The sequence below is a fragment of the Chaetomium strumarium genome (assembly GCF_033439665.1).
Source record: "Chaetomium strumarium strain CBS 333.67 chromosome Unknown B0T15scaffold_3, whole genome shotgun sequence".
NCBI classification, from domain to species: Eukaryota; Fungi; Ascomycota; class Sordariomycetes; order Sordariales; family Chaetomiaceae; genus Chaetomium; species Chaetomium strumarium.
Window position 1 is genome coordinate 162,714 of NW_026944431.1, and position 19,051 is coordinate 181,764.

The 19,051-nt window shown below is 56.2% G+C and overlaps 5 protein-coding genes across 5 annotated transcripts; 1 reads left to right on the forward strand and 4 right to left on the reverse strand.

Moving 5' to 3' along the window:
- Window positions 1-314: 314 nt before the first annotated feature.
- B0T15DRAFT_137227 (uncharacterized protein) lies at window positions 315-2,984 on the reverse strand. The gene is made up of 2 exons (XM_062861831.1): window positions 1,457-2,984; window positions 315-1,403 (listed from the first exon to the last, which is right to left on the reverse strand). The coding sequence occupies exons 1-2, from the start codon at window positions 2,778-2,780 to the stop codon at window positions 736-738; spliced, it is 1,992 nt and encodes a 663-aa protein (XP_062722093.1). The 5' UTR covers window positions 2,781-2,984; the 3' UTR covers window positions 315-735.
- A 4,736-nt stretch (window positions 2,985-7,720) lies between these two features.
- On the reverse strand, window positions 7,721-9,101 carry B0T15DRAFT_430860 (uncharacterized protein; the record flags this gene model as incomplete). The annotated part of the gene is made up of 2 exons (XM_062865724.1): window positions 7,721-8,127; window positions 8,207-9,101. The coding sequence occupies 2 exons, from the start codon at window positions 9,099-9,101 to the stop codon at window positions 8,075-8,077; spliced, it is 948 nt and encodes a 315-aa protein (XP_062722094.1). The 3' UTR covers window positions 7,721-8,074.
- Window positions 9,102-9,555: 454 nt separating this feature from the next.
- B0T15DRAFT_526941 (uncharacterized protein) lies at window positions 9,556-11,480 on the reverse strand. The gene is made up of 2 exons (XM_062868936.1): window positions 10,606-11,480; window positions 9,556-10,489 (listed from the first exon to the last, which is right to left on the reverse strand). The coding sequence occupies exons 1-2, from the start codon at window positions 11,236-11,238 to the stop codon at window positions 9,968-9,970; spliced, it is 1,155 nt and encodes a 384-aa protein (XP_062722095.1). The 5' UTR covers window positions 11,239-11,480; the 3' UTR covers window positions 9,556-9,967.
- A 2,619-nt stretch (window positions 11,481-14,099) lies between these two features.
- B0T15DRAFT_395345 (uncharacterized protein) lies at window positions 14,100-15,323 on the forward strand (the record flags this gene model as incomplete). The annotated part of the gene is made up of 1 exon (XM_062864780.1): window positions 14,100-15,323. One exon carries the CDS (start codon window positions 14,100-14,102, stop codon window positions 15,321-15,323), a length of 1,224 nt encoding a protein of 407 aa, XP_062722096.1.
- Window positions 15,324-16,298: 975 nt separating this feature from the next.
- Window positions 16,299-17,000, reverse strand: B0T15DRAFT_491869 (uncharacterized protein; the record flags this gene model as incomplete). Its single annotated transcript, XM_062866813.1, has 1 exon — window positions 16,299-17,000. One exon carries the CDS (start codon window positions 16,998-17,000, stop codon window positions 16,299-16,301), a length of 702 nt encoding a protein of 233 aa, XP_062722097.1.
- Between the last annotated feature and the right edge of the window lie 2,051 nt (window positions 17,001-19,051).

The following is a 19,051-nucleotide window of genomic DNA, read 5'->3' on the forward strand; positions in this document are numbered from 1 at the left end:
GGCTGAGACCCGGCAGACTGGAACGCAACGACAAGGACAACTGCCGAGATTGCTACTTGTAAGCTGCATACGGGGGATGCTACCTCCGCAATGCATGCACGATAATCTCTGTACAACGTACGAATATATGGTGCTCCGACAGTTCATCCCGTGTTAGCTGGTGGGTCGAAATGTACCCCTCAATCGAAAGGTAGTACGATCCAGGGGTCGACACCCTCGGCCTCTTGCACTCAGCCTTGATATCGCCGCTCCCCTCATTACCAACTTGAAGAGTTAAGGGCAGTTGATTCTGCTGGTGATTTGCGTCTGAACGCCGTCAAATGGGCCAGCGACGAGACTCAGTCAAAGATCCAGGGGTGGAAAAATCCAAGAAACGCCATAAACATTAACATGAGATAATTGCCCCCTCCAGTGTATCTACCCCAACATGCTAACCCGTTTCATTATGTACGTACATATATATACGCCACGCACCATTAAGCCCTCCACTTCCATAAATATTCAGAAGAAAATGGGGAGTATGTAGCAGACAATTCAGACGCCGTATATGCTGCTCCCACGTTTCCAACTACAACACCGTCAACACCGCCTCAAAAGCTATGCAGACAAGAGAGCAAACAAGACACAAAGCATTGGAGCAGCCGGACAAGGAAACGGGGTATCTCTAAGCGAGCCATGATCCTCCCCCATATGATACTTAGGCCGGTCGGCAGGATAAAACGCCACAGTCACTTATCACGCGCCCGCTACACTCTTCTCCTTCCACTCCATCATCTCGCGTGTGCTGGGCAGGAACAGCTTGGAATCGCGCTTGGCCATGTCGCGTTTCGAGGCCTCGTCCAGCCGGATGGCGTACTCGCTGCGCTTCTTGATGAGGAAGGCCAGCGCCAGCGTCGGCTGCACGTTCCTGCGCACCGGCTTCTTTTTGGCATCTCTGTTCTTGCTGTCGAGCGGCCCCTCGGCGTCCTGGTGAAACATGGCCCGCGAGACGGTCGACGCCAGCTGCCGCGCGTCCGCCTCCGTGACGGCGCCCGTTGCGGCGAGCAGGATCTCGGCAAAGAGCGTGAGCAGGTGCTTGGTCAGGTTGCGGTTGGCGGTCGGCAGCCGGTTCAGCGCCTCGGTCCAGAAGTCGAGCCCGGTCTCGACGCGCGGACAGGGCGGTTCGATGGCCCCCGCTTGCCGCGCAAGCAGGATCCACGACTTGACGACCGATGGCGAGATGAGCGGCTTCGGCAGCTCCTCGAGGAAGATCAGTACGAGTCGCGCGGCGTCGTAGGCGGTGTAGTCGCTCCCCTCGAACTGGAAATGTTCCCCGTACGTTGGAGGCTGGCTGAAGATGGCTTTGAGCTGCGAGACGTTGTACGCGTTCCCGGGCGCGGCGAAGATGTCGCCGTCGGTGCCGCCTGGATGGATTAGTTTAGTTCATGTTCTTAGAGAAGAAAGTTGGACAGCATACCTGCACGACGGATGAACTCGCAACACTTGTACACCGACAGCGGAAACGTCCTGTACGACGTGCTCCTGCCCTTGTGCGATATCCTGATTTTCATGGGCGCGACCCGGATGCTCTCCTTCAGGTCCACCCCAAACACGGCTTCTGGCTTCCCTGGCCGCGAGTCGTGCATCCACGGCATATGCTGGAAGAATCTGGATGCCATGCTGGCTTCGGCGCGGCTGGGGGACGCCGACGGCAAAGTGGGCGACGTCGGCGAGGCGGGGCCGGGGCTAAAGAGACCTCCAGGGTGGCTCAGCCCCGGTGTATTGAGCTGGGCCGGAGTCAAAGACCGCCTCTCCAGGCACTCCTCCTCCAGCGGCCCGCGCCTGCGCGAGAAGAGGCTGATTGATTTCCGCGGGCCGTTGGCCTGGCTGGGCCGCCATTCGCTCGAGCTCATCGATCCGCTTCCCAACGAGCTGACGCTTTGCGACGGCCGGGAGTTGTCGACCGAGAGGAATCCGTGCTTGTCAACCTGGGTCGACCCAGACTCGCCGTCGCCGGTGTCGAAGGATACCTCGGTGGGCGTCAGCATGGAGACGCCGTCCGTGTTCACGTCGTCGTCTTCCTCCTCCGGGATGCTGTCCGGCACATCCGGCACCGACAGGTCGGACACGAACGACTTGATGGCCATCCTGGGCGCTCGGTCGTAGAGCTCGGGCTGGGACGCTGGGTTGGAGAACGGGCCGAGCTCCAAGTGCGGTGACAGGACCTCGGTAAGCGGACGGAAGACGTCTGTGGCGACGCTCGGGGTTACAGGGTCAGACACGGACGGGATATCCTCTTGGTCCGGCATCAGCTCGGGCACCTCGCACGGGTGGGAGAAGGGAAACCGCGATATCCTGCAGGACATTTCCAGTGGGGGCGAGCCTGGCGAGGCGAGCGGTGTAGGTGTGTCGACCGGGAGCGGCGGCAGCGCCTTCTCCGCTGCTGCTGGGGCCGATCTCTCCGCCGTGCTCGTATCTCGAGGTCGTCCTTGGGACCGCCCGCCGGCTTTCGACGCGGCGTCAAAGCTGTCGCTGGCGTCGTGGGTCGAGTCAGCGTCGATGTCGTCGTCCACCGCTGTCCCGTCGCCGTGCTGGTCCGCATATTCCATCAGGCCGCGTATGTAGCCCTGTCGGTGACCTACACTGAGGGCTCGCTCGGTTTTTGGCGTCCCCCGGTCGCAGTCGTCATTATCAGTCGACTCGCTGGATTTTCGCTGCATACCGCCCCCGTCGCCCCCACCCCAACCGAGCAGCGCGGCCGCCAGCTGTTCGCGTAGCCCATCCTCCAGCATGTCACTCATCGTTGCAACGTCGTAATTTCCGCTGTGCTGGGCAACCGTCGTGCGCCACGGGGCTCATGATACGGCGGTATGAGGCCGTTTTTGATCCCTCTGCATGCTGCAAACCGAAGTTAAAGATGCCCTCGGTCCCGAAGTTGTCCAGTTCGTGCGTGCCTTCCACCGTGCCTCTCGTCGTGCTTAACTAATGTCCCGAGTCTGTGTTCGTGGGGCGCAGGAAACGGGTCCGTGCCGTGGACCGTTCCGCAGTTGTTTGTAATGGGTGTCTGTTTGCTCGGGCGCGGATGCAGTAACTAATAAGCGGGATTCTGCCGTGCAAACATGCAGCAGTCAGATCGCCGCGGGATCCAAGACGTCAACGCAAGCGACCGCGGGTCGGGAACACACGTTCAAGAATAAGCTTTCCGAAGCTCAACGCTCGTGCAGCCAACAGGAGAAAATTATGGACGGAAGCTCTCTCGTTCCTAGCAGCGGAAGGAGCGGCCATGTCCCCCGCTGCCCTCGCAATCCCCGCATCAAACGGGCATGAGCTCTTTCCTGGAAGGAGTGAGCCGACCACCCCCACACAGCTAAGCTTGTTTCAGGATTGCTGCTACCTGCTGGCCCTTCGAGTGTTCTCCTGACCCTCCAATGACACCTCGTGCGTTTGCAGTTTTCCTTTTTTTTCAGCTGCCAATATGTTCCTTCCCGCTGACCAACAATTCGCACGCTTATGAAGCACGTGTTCTGGCAAGGAGTCGACGTCAAACAAACAGACAGATTCAGTTATTAGCAGCCGGCTATGGCAAGTGGTGACCGCGACAGTCGGACCTCTGACATGATAGAAACGCTCCCCAGATTGACAGCATCGAATCCCAGCACAACCGCACTCTTCGGTGTTCACCGCAGAAAACCGTTACACAGTGTAGGTACACCGCCCGTCGCCCGGAATCCACACCGTCTGGCGGGTCCATATGCAAAGACTCGGCGCGTTTGCAGGCGTGGCAGGCCAGATTTTCCTGCACACCGACGGCGCGAAAATGGCAGCACTACGGCGCAGCATTTAACCTGTGCATGCATTATCGTCGATATAGCGATGCGCCTCCTGGCGTGTGGCACAAACACCCCGATCAACGCGAAGCGCCAACGGACGGCACAGCACGCTAGAACGCTAGCATGACTTGCAGAAAGTGACAGAAGCCCCCTATAATCCGCCGATCCTGTCGGATCTCGAGGATCTCTTGGCGGGGGATATCCAGGCAGCTCAGATTCGATCTGCTTCTTCAACCTCAGCCGACTGGGCTTGGTGTTTTGCGGGGGTGGAGCCTTCGTCCCTTCATCTTATTTATCACCAGCCATCAAAACATACGTGGATGCGCTTGTTGGCGAGTCTCTACGAGGCCAAGTGATGGCGGAGTTGATGGTGATGGCACAGTGACAGTGATGGCAGAGGGATCACAAGTGACAATTCCTCGCTAACGTTATTGATATCAATAGTGTATGCAGGCTTCCTAGCCAGGGCAATACCTGGAGCTCATAATGGTGGTATTCGTGGGGGTCAGGGTGCCGGTGCATGACGTTGTTTCCTGCAGACGGAGAGTGAAGAACTGCCGGATGAACCCACATGAGCAATAACTCAAGCGACTTGCAACGGCTACTCTTGGATCGTCGTCGTTGAGTTGGCTATAGGGGAGGGATATACTTGAGCGATTCCACATACACTACCTACTGTGTTGTGCCGTTGAGCGGGCATCCGCTTTCTGTGAAGACTCACAATCCCGAGCACATATAGCATGGCTGTTTATAACTCAGCGGTGAACCTGATCGTCCCAACATCGCACCTGATAAGCAAGGCCGATTTCCCTCCCAAGACACCGAGAGCTGTACGTACATCCCGAACAGTCCGCAAGACAAAAGAGTTGGAAATCTTGCGGCGGCGCAGCAGAGCCTCCGAGCAACCTCCGGGCCGAAGCAACCCTCAGTTCAACCCCCCGGTCCTCCGCCAGATCCATAACCTTACTGCATAGTGCGAACCCAGTGCGGATCGACGTACCAACATTATTTATCCGCGCCGCTTAAGAACCAGACCTCAAAAAGCCGACCCCACCATATCGACAACACTCCTCCAGACCCAACACCTCTCTCGACAATTTATCGTGTATTATGAAACCGCCTCATTACCATCCTCACAACAGATCCTCGAATCCGAAAAGAACCCGCCCAGGACATAGGTGGTTAGGAACGCGACCCGCCGGCTTCACCACGCAGTCAGCGCGCACACTGTAGACGGAACACAACAACAAGCCGCGGTCAGCAGGAATATTTGCCACCACTGCCACCCACCCCTCGTAGTTCTCGTTTGGGCCAGCGGCCGGAAGTCGCTGCGCGAGACGGGGTCTCCGAAGGTGTATTGTATGGACAATACATTGGTTTGGGTTTGGATTTGTGGCTGTTGCATGAATGCCCAAGCTGCTTGCTCTGTGCGAATTTCTCTGGTCGAGTGGGACATATAAGCCGATGGTGAGTACTTCATCTACATCAAGATGTTTATCTGTTTGGGGACTCAAGGGAGCGAATTCGTACATGTACCTACCTTGCTGGCACGGCAGGTGTGCTGGGGCCCAAGAGCCTGCTGCCAACGTCAATTCGGCCCAGCATGAGTCGTCGTTGACCTTCAGGTGGGTTGGCGGGTTGCGCATAGCCGTTGAGGAGGAGATGCGTAGGCCAAGGTTTTGCCATCAGTCAATTACCTACGTTTAGTCTAGCCATCTTACATTTCTCGTAGATGGACTGGAGGACGCCGGTGGTGGTCTTCACCGCTGGGTCGAGGCAGTCGTTGACGAGGTCATCCTCCAGTGTATCTACCTAGTAGGGTGATGCGATGTGGACGACATACCTAAGGTAGTCAAATGGCGGAGGAGTCCGATAAGACGGCCTAGTGCGTGTTAGCTCTGACGAGTGACTCTCTGGATCATGTGCTTGTTGCACCCATGGTTTTATACCTCGTCAGAGCCCCGCTCCTTTGCGATGTCCTCGACCACGACGTAGAAAACCTACCTGCCCATCGTCTTGTCGACGGATTTGATGACGTGTTCTCCTTTCTCTTGCGGCCAGACGGTCACAACAATGTCGAAGGTATCGGGTTGGAAGTTTGGAAGGCTGCTGTTAACTCGGAGGACACTGTGCTTCCGGCAACAGCATATTACCCATGGTCCCGGTCTAAGTAGGCAGCCCAGCACATCAGTTATTATTCTGAAGATACAATGCAGCTAGGTGGTAGTTATTGGAGCAACACAGGACGCTCTTACTAGTGACTAGTCAGTACTTAATTACTTACAGGTAAGGTTCCGAGCGGCGAGCGTATTGTGATCCGATCGCACCCTCTAGCGGAAACCAAAGTAGAGCTTTGCCCTGACCGAATGAAAAGGAGACGGCCTTTTAGAACTATAGTACCTGTCCCCCAAAAGAATGTCAAGCCCTAGAGTTCGGTAGCCCCATCTTTAGAAGAGGTCCAAGTTAGGTCCTTAGGTCCAACAATGAAAATCACGGGCGCCCAAGTAGTGTTGTCAAAAGTCAAAACAAACATAGACGATCTAGGATTAACGTTACACAATCCGGAAATATTACTCGTATTGACAGATTGCCACGTAAATCATAGCCTTGTCATGCGTCTTTGCCAGTACACAACAATACTAACGCCCTGCTTGTAATGTCTTCACAACTGCGTCTTCGGATCGTCCGGGAGTATCGCTAGCATCCTGCTCCTCGCCTCACTCACCAGCATGGGATACCAGGGTCATATGCCCAGACCCCCGGGAAACAGCCTCCCATTCTCCTCTTCAGCACAAACCTCTGCCGATTGCCCGCCGCCCGCTACCGCAGACCCATCCTTCCACGAAACCAGATCGTAACACGTCCCTGGTGGCACTGATCACCGCCTGCGTGCGCGCGTACCCGACCTCATTATAGGCCGCCAGAGCTTGCTCCATAGCCACGACGATTGCTAACGCCAGTAGTGGTATTGTACTACTCGTGGCGGAGGGGTACCCCGCCACGCGGTCAGCGATCGAACAAGTCAGCGTCCTCGACGGGCCATCGCGGAGCCGGGTGCCGAGGTGCGGCTGCCTCCCTAGCGAAGCGGAAACTGAAAGAACTTCGAGTTCACACTCTATGAAACGGACAGTTTGCACGCCAGTTCTCGTCTGGTTCTCGCTTTGTGATTAAGAGTTGGGGTGTGCCCAAGGCTAAGGAACTGCTGGCCGCACACTGATGTCCTCGAGAAGCCTTGGACCGCCTCGTGGATGGTGAAGGGGGCCCCGCGGGCTGACAGGCCCGGAGCGAGCGTCATAACGGGTATATAATGCCCGCGCCGATGATCGCAAAGTGCAGTCCGGCGAGCTTGATTTGGGTTAGGAGGTTGGCAACGTTATATAGTACCCCTTTTCCGGTCTCGGCAAAGCCGCGGCCATGATGTTATGTATCAAACATTAGATATTGATAATGTATTGTGTAGGTCTGAGTGCATGTGAGTGTGAGTTGGAAAAGAGAGACCACCTCAATATATACCTACCCACAGTGCCACACGCAGAGCCCTCGCCACTGGGTTGATTGAACGCGCTCTCTGTCTCCGACTCCGTACTGTCTATGGCTAACCCCTTTCTCGTCCCGTAGCTCATGGATGGCATATCCGTCCGAACTCTAACGACATATCGAATAGCATTTGTCCGTGTTTGAACTCTGCAAAAATCGAATGGCGTATGTCCGTCCGAGCTCTGACGCCCTGAGTCGCCAGTTCCCATCGTACATGTCACGTCGAGAAGTGTCAACTTCCCTTGTGTGCCGCTTAGTAGCTGACTGTGCAAAGAACTAGGCAAGAACGGCGTAACTTCCTGATGGATGCTGCTGGGGTTGAGGCTATGTATGGCCGTGCTATTGTCCTGTGAGACCAGTAGTATAAATGATATCGGTAAGTGTCTACGTAACATTAGATTAAATCAAACGAGGCGGTGCTTGCCACGGCATACGAGCGGAAGCAGGTCGACCTGACCTTGTCAGAGACACCTAGCTTCCACAGCTGCCTCGCCCAAGCTGCACTATCATGCGCGTGCGTTGATTCAGTTTAAGCATGAGCAGGGATGTTGCATTCCTATGATCTCCTATCAGTTAAGGTAGGGAGATGGCCATCTTCCCCAGAGCTTCATCCGGGTTGGCGCAAATCAGTCGAGCTAAAGGGAGTTGCCCTCACAGCTCCCTCAATACAGTCGCCTCCCAATGACCGGAACAGTGCCGAAAACCGCCATGATGATCCGCCCAGTCTTTCACCATCCCATCTTCGATACGTATTGGCGACGCTGGTGCAATATGCGTTTCCCTGTCAGCCGTCGTGTTAGCAGAGAACCTTTCCCCACGACAGGGACGAACAAATAGAGACAAAGGAAAGAAATACTGACGATCTTCCCACGTCTTCCGCTCCGTCGTCTTATCCAAGTGAATCCGCCACAACCACAGACACCACATGGCGACCAAGCCATCCAGAACCCTTCGTGGCAGCGGCACCAACACTTTGAGCCTATACTCGACCTCCGCCGCCGCCGCTTCTCCCCCTTCACTGCCCAACACCTGCTGACTAGCAACCACCTTCCCGGCCGGATCAACCCACTCCCACCCGTCCTCCTGCCCCTGCCCCTTCTCCTTGATCACGAAATGATACTCCCCCTTCTTAGACACCTTCTTTCCCTCCCGTTCAAGCCTCTTCCGCTCCCCCTCGCCGAGCACCCTCAGCGCGCGCCACCCGGACCGGAAAAGAGGAAGCGATCCCCTCTCGATCGAAACCTCCCCGACCGTTTTTCGCGATTGCGGCAGAAGGCGGAACTGTGGCTGCAGCCCCGTGTACGCTAGCCCCGGCGTGTACTTGAGCTGGTACACGTCGTGCGGCCGGCGGGATACCTTGGGAGAAAAGGAATCCTGGGCACCGGTATTGCCGGTGGTGGTGCGCACGCGGTAGTCGAGGCGCTGGAAATCGATGGATTCTGTTGCGCGGCTTGTGACGTGGATGACCCGCGAGAGCTGGTACAGCGGGTCGGAGGAGGTGGTCGTGGTGGTAGCAGTAGTGGTGGTGGTGGTGGAGCTGGAGTCAGTCGCCAGGTAGATGAAGCGGCCGTGCAGGGCGAATGTGGCCGGCGGGAGGATCTCATCTGGGTCTGGGCCGCTTTCTTCGCGGTACGTCGGGGGCTGGTCGGCCGGGGGTTCGTTGGCGGTGGTTGTCGTGGTGGTGGCGTTGCTGTATTCTGGCGGGTCACACGCCTCGGAGGAAGAGGGGAGTAGAGGACCTGTGGCGGTGTTCATCTTCTTCTCGGAGGACATGATTGCAAACAAGTTGAGTAATGAAGATAATCGGGATTTGTTAGACTTATCCTGCTGTGGCTGTCGATTGCGGTGGATCGCCAAGCAATTGACATGGGAAGTGATGATGGTGATGTCAGCCGGCGGCAGCCCAGTTAAATATTATAAAGCGGGTTGAGGGCAAGGCACGACTCGTGAGCGACTTTGTTCTCGTTGCACTGCCGCTAACGTTGGTAGTCGGGCCAAGCTCTGCATCAGTGGTCAGGCGGCCTGGAGGCCTGCAAGGCGCACTTTGCACAGCTGCCATATTGATCCTTCCGTTATGTAAGTCAAAAGAACCGTGCATTTTGCTCCGCAGTAGCATCTGTTGCTCTCAATTGGCATGCTCGCCTTTTGGGAGTCGTATATGTTTGAGGGGCTATGAGAGGGTGTGAGGGTGAGATTTGCGAATCTGGGGCATGTTTGGTGCCAATCCTGGCGACCTGGCCAGCTCTCGACCCGCTCTTTTCGGCAACCCTCAGCCATCTGCCACCCTCCAGAAGCACCCAGAGGGCATGTCTCTAGTGTACAATACTTTACAATAGTTACATATTCCAGCCCAACATGCATGCATTCGTCTCCCTAGGTAACCTTCTCCCCATGCCAGCGCCCTACCGCAGCACCTGCACAACATCAAAAGTGCTGCTTCTTTACAGGGTGCAAGGCCCGGCCGCCCGAGGTAAAAGATTGAGCATGGCGCCCCGATATCAAAGGCAAAAGAAAAAAAGGTCCTCTACAACTACCGTACTTCCCACTGCTCGCAACTTCCATTTGTTTCACCCGAGCCATCAAGCCCGTCCAAAACACGCCCGGTCATAACCTGCACGGCCTCATCGACGTCCCTCACTTGCCCGAGAGTTAGGCCAAACGGCCGGATCACCTCGGGGGTCTTGGGGACCTCCATGTCGCTTCCGTTCGCTGCCGATTGAATTGATGGACCTGTGCATTCCCGCCGATTCAATACCAAGGGGACTGGCGTCGCTCTTCTCCCGGCTGGGCTCCGACGGGGCCACCTCCTGGGCGACGTTAGCAAGGTCCAGGTCGCCGGAGACAAGGGTATCTAGATGTTCCTGGCAGGCGGTCAGAGAAAGATGGAACAGGAGAATTTGCTTTGTGTTCATTCGTACTAGTACTATAAAGTATACCTTGATGCATCGCTCCGCGTCGGCTCCATCGTGAGCGTCCCCGCGGATTGCATCCGCATAGATGGTCCTCAGCCATACCGCGAGCTTATCTGGGTCTCCTGGCGAGTGCTCTTTGCACTCCTCTATCTCTTTTCGCTCCTCTATCTCTTTGGGCTCCTCCATCTCTTTGCGTTCCTCCATCTCTTTGCTGAAGACTTTTGCCGCGTCCTAAACGTTTTCGTGTTGACAGACCCGTCAGCCAGCGATCGCGGGTGGGCTTTGAAAGCGCTTGTTGCCGAGCAGGGAAACAAAGAATAGGTACATATAGGTGCACTACTACTTACCTCGATCCTGGACTTGGTCCAGGGCCACGCGATGATTTTGACGTAGCACCGGTACATGGCCCAGGGCCAGATCCTTTCATCCTCCCATGGGAAGGCGAGCTTGGCAGATTGATAGACGATGTTGGCGAACCAGAAGCAGTGCTTGCCGCGCAGAAGGTTATACACCCCGCCGGAGTCGGTCGTCCGTTGCAGGATCTCGGCGAGCTTGGCCACGGGGAACTTGCCCGAGGCGAACTTGAGCGAATATAGAGGCAGCGGGAGACTACCTTGTTCGGCTCCGCTGCTGCTGCTGCTGCTGCTGCTGCTTTTGAACAGGTTGCTGACGAAGCCGGCCGAGCCCGACGAAGTGGCCCAGGATGAACGCCCGACGATCACCCTGTCGCCGTCGGTCTGGCGTTCGACGATGAGTCGGGTACGGACTGGCATCTGGGTGTCGGTTCGCTCGACGATGGCCTGTAGATACTCATGCAGCACCGTTGAACGGAGGTTCTTGACGTACGTCAGGGTCCGGACGAAGCAGTGCTGGTACGTCTCGGGATCATTCGACATCGTAGAGTTCCAGGTCCAGGTGTTGTATTCATTCTCCCTGTCCTCAAAGACGCATGGGATACTAGTAGCCTTGAGCGGCGCCATGGCCCTCAATGATTGGGTCAGATGTCTGAAGCGAGGCGAGAGCGGAGGACTGGACAAGATATATCCGGAGAGTAACCTCGGAGATATGAGGGAGCCGAAGGATGGATGACCGTCCTAGGTGAGGTAAGCCGTAAGCCCGGCATCGAACGTCAATGGACGTGTGCATGGCCAACATCGCCCGTCCTGATACGTTGCGGCCCCGAGATTGGTTGCTTGAAATTCATGATGTTGGACTGAAATGAGGGCTACTAGTAGGCTAGTACTCCTCAAGTTAGCTTCATACCCGGGTCCCAGCATCTCACCTACTCGCTGGGCCTCCCAAATCGGCGCCCAGACCCCCCACTACGCAGAGTACCCAATAGCATCATTTAAACAATTCCGTGTGCAAAATCCTTCAGCACGTGGGACGAGTCGAGAATCTCCAGACAGGTGCTTCGCCGCTTCCGCGCGGACGAGGCTCCCATTCCTGGGAGCGCGGGGATTGGACAACTTGGCGCAGGTGCAGTTCGACATAGAGGCTCGGAGGGAGCGCGCCATCGCCGTCGGCCTAGACGCAAAAGGAAGTCGACCGGGAGGCCCCGAGTGTGGCACATCCAGGAATCAGGCGTGCCCTCGAAGATTCGGCTTCCGTCCTGACATCCGCTTGGATAAGGCCCTTGAATTGCGCTTCCTCGACAAAATGCTCCCAGTTGGCCAGGTAATGGCAAAAAGGCAACGCGTGGGCCACCGGGATACGGGTCGGAACTTCATCTATAGGAGGCTTAGGAGCTCCCTCCCTTATTAGACACTTGTTGGAGACGCATGGGCAACGCTCAGTCAAGAGGACAAAGCTTCCATCTCCCACCACCTAGCTGGCATCGTGAAACGAGGAAAATCGGTAGATAGAAGCCCCGCAGGTCAGCTCATCGGTATGTCTTGCTCTATTACAGTCCTATCATTGGGAATGCCTTGTTCTAACCTCTCTTTGCGTTCGTAGGTCCCCTCAAGTGGGGTTCAGTACAGCATTTATACGGAATACTTCAGCCCAGAGCAGTGCAAAGGCCCGTTTACGAGTGTCCGAGAGTTCTACTAGTTCATGCAGTTTATATCGGGAGCGTGGTGTCCCATGGGAGAACAGGCTTCCAGATTGTTACCGGCCCTTGTTGCTGGACACGGCGCGAGCATGTCTGACCCACGGGGATATTTTGATGCACCAACCACCAGATAGAAGCTACAGTAGATCTGCGTGTTGTGACTTGTGGGCTGGGAATAGGCAGGTCGGTATCCCGGCTATAGGGAATGCTGCAAGGCCGTGGCTGTGGGCCCTACGGTGACGATGTGAGATTGGGGAGATAGGCAGACATTGTGCTTGACGCCGGGCGAGCGAGAGTCTAATACGTTGGAAGCTTTTGAGTCATACCAGGAATTCACGGTGCCCCCTGAGAAGCCACCCTTGGAAGCATGACAAGCTTTTTCTCTACCTCATTACCCGGACACCGATCGGCTGCTCGCCCACCGTACAACAATATTCTTGGCCAAGGTCAAGGGGCCCAGGGGGCAATAACTGGACTGACTATAAGACCATGGTCAATGGAGTGTTTGACATAAACTACTGTTCACGAAATCTTTCTTAAATTTGATGCTGGGAGTGCCAAGCAACAGCGAAGGTAGACAGGGCCGCCGAATCAGTCCCATAGAGAAAGGGTTGTGGCGATTACGGGCCGCCAAACAATGAATTCCCCGCGGGACGGCGGTCATCTTATCTTCACCGAAGCAAGGGTCTTGGCGACGATCCCGACTGATCATCCTTGTCATTTCTATCACGACTTTCATCTCAGTGACTATCTCAGCATTGTCGTAGTGTATATGTACCTGAGTCATCCAACCCAGTGTATCGTTGTCGAAAGTCAATATGTATGGTGGAAAAGCCTGGCTGCCTCATGAGAACCCCCGCGCTAAATACAAAGTCATGCTGTCAATGTCGTGTCGGATTTAGGGCTGTCGGCGGCTTGCCCTTATGTGGCCTAGCGCGGCTATCGTATCGCGAAAAAGTGGATGCCGAGAAGTCAACCCAAGGGTCCATGTTTCAGATTTTCAGATGTCCAACCTGGGCGGACCACAGGTTCATCAACGATCTGCTGTGCCGGAGAAGTAGACAATGTGGGGGGTTGATGATCTGAATGAGAGAGAAAACCATTCCGTAAAGAGGCAGATTTACCAACGAGCCTTGACGAAACTGGTATTCATGGGTTTTTGACTTCTCAACGGCACCGGCACCCCCGGCAGGGGCCCTCAATGCCCCCGACTCGTATCTGCGTGACAAGCAAGCGCAGCCGCACTGATTGGTTCGAACAACCAATAGACATCAGTTAACGTTAGTTCCGTCAAGGCTCGCGTATAACTAACCGTATCCGCTATGTGACGGCGGACCGTCTCGCCAGCTACGGCGTCTCGCTGTGACGACTGCGAGTACGGAGGTACGGGGCGCCAATGCGGCGGCAACGGCGAAATGATGCGCAATTGGTACTAGTGTACCCGACGGTCTCATCGTATGGAGCAGGTACGCGGATCTACGAATACAGTCTTGGGCAGTCTGATGCTTATCCGGTGGGCCCGAATCCCAATGGTGTTGAGCTGCTGGCGCCACAATCAGCGCCGAGCAGCCATGATGAGGATCGCCGTTGGTTCGAAAACGCGCCAGACTCTGCGGATTTGAGCATGCGCTTTTCTCCCCTGGCCCAGTGGAGGTTTTTCGTGAGACTTCAACGACCATCTTTTCTTCTTTTCTCCATCTTCTCTCCGATGCTGCGGGTTCAACAGCGCCCTGCTTTTTCCTGATGTTTACTCTGCCCGCCCAAGGCAAGCTCGCAGGGGCATCTTTCATGCTCAAGGCCACCGCGGCAGCCTCCATCTTCCTTGCCCTGCTCTTCTTCTTCGTCCCCTACAGTGCCAGGCCGGGGTTGGCCTGCCCAACAACCCTACGCGTGGACCAGGCGGACCAGCAGCACGGACAGCAAATTCAACACAGCACCGACGACCATGACCGGAACTCGAACCGCGAGGTAATCCCCAACCAGGTCCACTTCGTCTACATCCTGCCGGAACCCGAAGAACAAAACGCCACCACCACTACCACAACAACAACAACAACAACAACAAGCCGCGACTTCAGCTTCGAATTCAGCCACTTCCTCTCCATCTACGCCGCCTGGCACCACTGGCGCCCGCACACCATCTACCTGCACACCAACGCGGCCGCCGACGGGCCCGAGGTCGCCCGCGCGCGCAACGGTACGGCGGGGAAATGGAACCACTACATCTTCACGCTCTTCGGGCCGCAGCTGGTCATCAACACCGTGAGCGTCCCCACGCACGCGGGCAACGGCAGGGCCCTGCCGCAGCAGAGCATGGAGCACAAGTCCGACTTTGTGCGCGTGCGGGCCGTCCACGACCTCGGCGGCGGCGTCTACGTCGACTGGGACGTGCACGCGCTGCGCGACATCCGCCCGCTGCGCGAGAGCGGCTTCCGCGCCGTCGGCGGCCGCCAGCTGGGCGGGCAGATCAACAGTGGGACCTTTTTGGCGGCGCCGGGGGCCAAGATGATTCGGTTGTGGATGGAGCAGATGAATGAGGTGTATGACGGCGGGTGGACGACGCATTCGAATGAGGTCATTACTCGTGTTGGGCAGCGGTTGGGGCGGGAGCCGGGGGAGATGCTGATCTTGGAGAGGGATGCGTTCGCGCCGGGCAGTTGGGAGGATAAGGATACGGATTGGCTGTTTGGGGTGCATGAGGATACGGAGTCGAATTTGCTGCGGGAAGGGTGGACCGAGGGTATGCCCCTGCCAAGTTACGAGGAGGACTTTGAGGCGAGGTGGGAGCATCCGGAGCGGTTTCCGGACTGGGAGCGCGACTGGTCGCATACCTACATGCTGCATGCGTTTACGCCGGCGAGGTGGAAGCACAAGGTGGCTGGGTTCGAGCATATCACGCCGCGGTATGTCTTGGCGCGGCAGAGCAACTTTGCGAGGGCGGTTTATCCCGTCGCGAAGATCTTGTACGACAAGGGCTTGATTCGGGTTGATGACTCGCATACGGGGCTCTGATGGAGTTCCGAGTTCTTTTGTATTCTATTGTATATATGACTAGAAGGGTTAGGACACGTGGTCGCCAGGCGTTGATACAGGTTTGATGCCTCCCGGCACGTAAGAACTCAGATGCAGGGTAATCCTTCGTTGGGGATACTGTTTGTACAACTTTGTGCTGCTGCTGTGAACTTGGCTCCTCGCTTGCTCTCGGTCCTTGTGTATCATCTTGATAAAGGGACAGACATGAACCACACGCGCAGAACAAGCATAAAACTCCAGAGCACCCCGAGATAGATTCACACTAGGCACGCGCCTCTTACAGGAAAGACACAACGGCACAAAAGGACCATGGAACAGCCGCCTCCGCCATGACGAGACAGATGCCGATACAACATGCGGAAGTTCTCTCAATGCAAACCTTCCAATTAGGGAAACTCTGGTAGTCACGTATCTGCTAGTCGCGTGTAAGTCGGGAGCTCTGGATATCCGCGAATCTCCGGTAGGCGCGCGTGTAAGTCGCGTCGGGGATACGTCGCACACCACCACAGCTCAAAAGTCAAGCATGCCCTCATGGATCCTCGGGCATAAGTCTTGCAATTGCGTGTAATCCATATCACATTGGCAGCGATTCGGGCACAGTCACAAGCGGGCACACCTCCATGATATTGTGCTTTGTCGCTCCTCCGAACTTGTACCTGTCTTGAAAGCCAACCACCGAGAGACACATCGAGAACCGGCTTTCGCCGGCGAAGCATGTAGGGAGCCCCGAGCAAAAGAAGGCAAAGAACTCCGTCCCATTTGTCCATGAGCACCGCCTGTCCTATAATCCCGATTCCCATGTCCCATTACTTCCAACCGACAGACGACCTTCAACCCGAGCCTTTAAAGGCTACTGGGTTCCAACTTGAAAACAGAAAACAAAAACAAAAAACAAAAACAAAAGAAAAAAAAAGACAAAAGCAAAGAAAAAAGAAAGAAGGGAGGGGGCCCGGCCTAGGCCTTCTCACAAACGATGCCCTTCTTGGCGCACCGCACGCACGACTCGAGATGGACACAAGCGACCTTCAGTCGCTTGCAACGCTCGCAAGCGCGCACCACCGCCTTGCCCCTGCCCTTGCCCTTGCCCTTGCCCTTGCCCTTTCCCTTGCCCTTTCCCTTCTTCTTCTGGTCCTCCTCCTCCTCCTCCTCGGGGAAGCCCGAGCACTCGACGCCGGCCTTGGCACACTTCTCGCAGCCGGCCACCTTCTCACACTTCGCCTTGGCCTGCCGGCAGCCCACGCAGGAGCTGCCGGAGGGGCCCTTGGCGCGCTTGGGCTTGGCCGGGGCGGAGACGGGGCCGAGGGCGGGAGCGGCGGAGGCGGATGCGGCCACCCTCCTGCTGCTGCGCAGGGGGCGGGCGGCGGGAGCGGAGACCGGGGCCGGGGCCGGGGCGGGGCCAGCAGACGACGTCGACGAGGACGACGCCTTGGCCACGCGGCCAGAGACCACACCACCGCCGCGGCGTCGGCGGGTGGCGACGGCGACGGCGCGGCCGTGCACGCCCGGCTTGCCGCGGAAGGCGGCGACGAGCTCCTCCAGGGGAGGAGTCTCGACCGTGGCGCTGCCGCCACGCGCGAAGGGGACGTTGGGATTCACCCGATGGTCGGGTGAACCGGGGACGGAGACCGCTCCGTCGGGATTGGGTTTAGGTGCCATGACTGCCGAAGGGGTTGGGTTGTTAGTGACGACGGGTTCAAACTTCAAGGAGGCGGAAGGGGGGGAGGGGGGGAAGGCTGGCTAACTTACTACCTGCGGCGGGCGAGGAGATGATAAGTTTGGTAGTCTGATAAAAATAAAATCTGTCAGCGCGATGCTGCCTGCTAAGACGCGCGGAGGGGAGCGAAATCGGGGGAGATCGGGGCTTACGTAGTTGGTGAGAATGGGTTGTCCACTCTACTGTCCCAGGTTAATGGCGGGAGAAGGGACCAGAATCGAGCTGCTCGGAGTCGAAGTTAGCCAATGTTCTCGAGAATGTCAAAGAGAGAAAACACCCAAAGAAAAACATACCTTGCGCTAGGATGCAGGGATGAGGAGCTTGATTGGGCTGATTAGATGGAATTGTCAATGTGATGCGATGGAAAGATAAAAAGGCAGGACGTTGTAGCAAAGACCTACCCTTCTGCTATAGAGCCGGAGTCGTTTGGACGCTGGGGATGATTAAAGAATGGGAAGAGGAGAAGCTGGTCTTCAGGATCTGCGTGGATTAGGTCAGAGTTAGTTGTTGAAACAGAGAGAATATACTGTGAAAGGGGATATTCCAGCCAACAGCAACGTACCTCGTACTCGGACGCCGGAGTCGGACGGACGTCGGAGATGGTTAAAGGATGAAGAGAAATAGCTGGCCTGTAAAATCCTCGCTGGCCAGGGACAGTGTGTTAGTGTGCTTTGCTCGAAGATGACAAAATAGTGGACGATGGGGCAGAAAACATACCTTGTACTGAGACACCAGGGTTTGTCGGACACCGGAGATGATTTGAGGAACGAGAATAGAAAGCAGCCGGTCTGTACGATACGCGCTGATCTGGGACAGTGTTAGTCTGCTTTGTTGATGATGACAGAATGCAAACTGATAGAGCAGAAATATACTTTGTATTGTACTAAGGCCCTAGAGTTGGTCGGACGTCGGGGATGATTGAAAAGACTGGGGAGTGAAGCAGCTGATCGGAGAGAAGGTTAGCTCTGGAAGCTCCACAGGGACTGGAAAATATACTGCGAAAGGCGATATCGAAGCCGATTGCAACTTACCTTGCGCTGGGACGCTGGGCACTGGTCAACGCCGGGGAGAGTTCAACGCTGGGAGGAAAGGGTTAGCTCGTTGTGAGACCGGGAGAGTTCAATCTCAGGGATCGCGAACCGGGAGGGGAAGGTTTGTTTGTTTCCCAATCTGCGCAGACCGAGGAGAGAGGCGTGAATGTGAGACTTCTGGGATATTCTGCCTAGTATGACAATTCAGGTAGTCCGTTACCACGCAGGGACTGTTGGATGAAGACAGTGTGACAACGCCGAGAGAAGAAAAGGTATTGTCGTCGGAGAAAGACAAGCGGGAGAAGAAAGTTGGTAGTTTCTGACTACGCGCGGACCGGGGAGAGAGGCGTGAATTGTGACACTCTGGAATATTGAACTTTCTATGCCTGACGAGATAGACTTAGTTTCCGCGCGGGCACTGTGGACCGCTGGAGGTAGCTGAACACGAGAGGAAGAAAGCTTGTGGGAAGGAAGTAAAAAGGACAATCAGCTCGGTTGCTGGCGGAGAAGAATTAAAATCGGTCCGGGGAATCACGCACCGGGAGAGAAGGCAGAGGGTTTCGCGCTAGTGCCGTTGAATGCCCTAGAATGGCAAGAACGCGATTCGGAACACAATGGCAGTTTGGCTCTGAATAGGCGGTGCCCATCGATAAGGGGTCATTGGGGTCCAGGAAGCAGCTCTCCCACCGCGTTGTGTGGAGCTGGCACCGAGGTTCCCGGCCTCTCTGGCTTTGCCGTTCGTCCTGGTATTGGGCTCCTCCTAATAGCCACGGGCAGGTTGCTTTGCGGTCAACAACACGGCGAGCAGAGGCTAGTGTAGGTGGAGGTGAGAGGGCAAACGCGGACCAGCTTGTCTACAAAGAGCTGCTTGCTGGAGTGCTTTGCCCTTTAGAACTTGATCAGGGGAGAGATAAGATCGGGCTTCAGGAGCTGCCCGCCTTCATTCCGTCATGGATGCCACA

Bases quoted from the DNA above. Each gene is read 5' to 3' on its own strand.
- B0T15DRAFT_137227 (XM_062861831.1), bottom strand. From the start codon at position 2,780: ATGAGTGACATGCTGGAGGATGGGCTACGCGAACAGCTGGCGGCCGCG. The intron at 1,404-1,456 runs GTATGCTGTCCA...TAATCCATCCAG, and splicing joins CGAGTTCATCCGTCGTGCAG to GCGGCACCGACGGCGACATC.
- B0T15DRAFT_526941 (XM_062868936.1), bottom strand. From the start codon at position 11,238: ATGGCGCCGCTCAAGGCTACTAGTATCCCATGCGTCTTTGAGGACAGG. The intron at 10,490-10,605 runs GTAAGTAGTAGT...GAAAACGTTTAG, and splicing joins GGACCAAGTCCAGGATCGAG to GACGCGGCAAAAGTCTTCAG.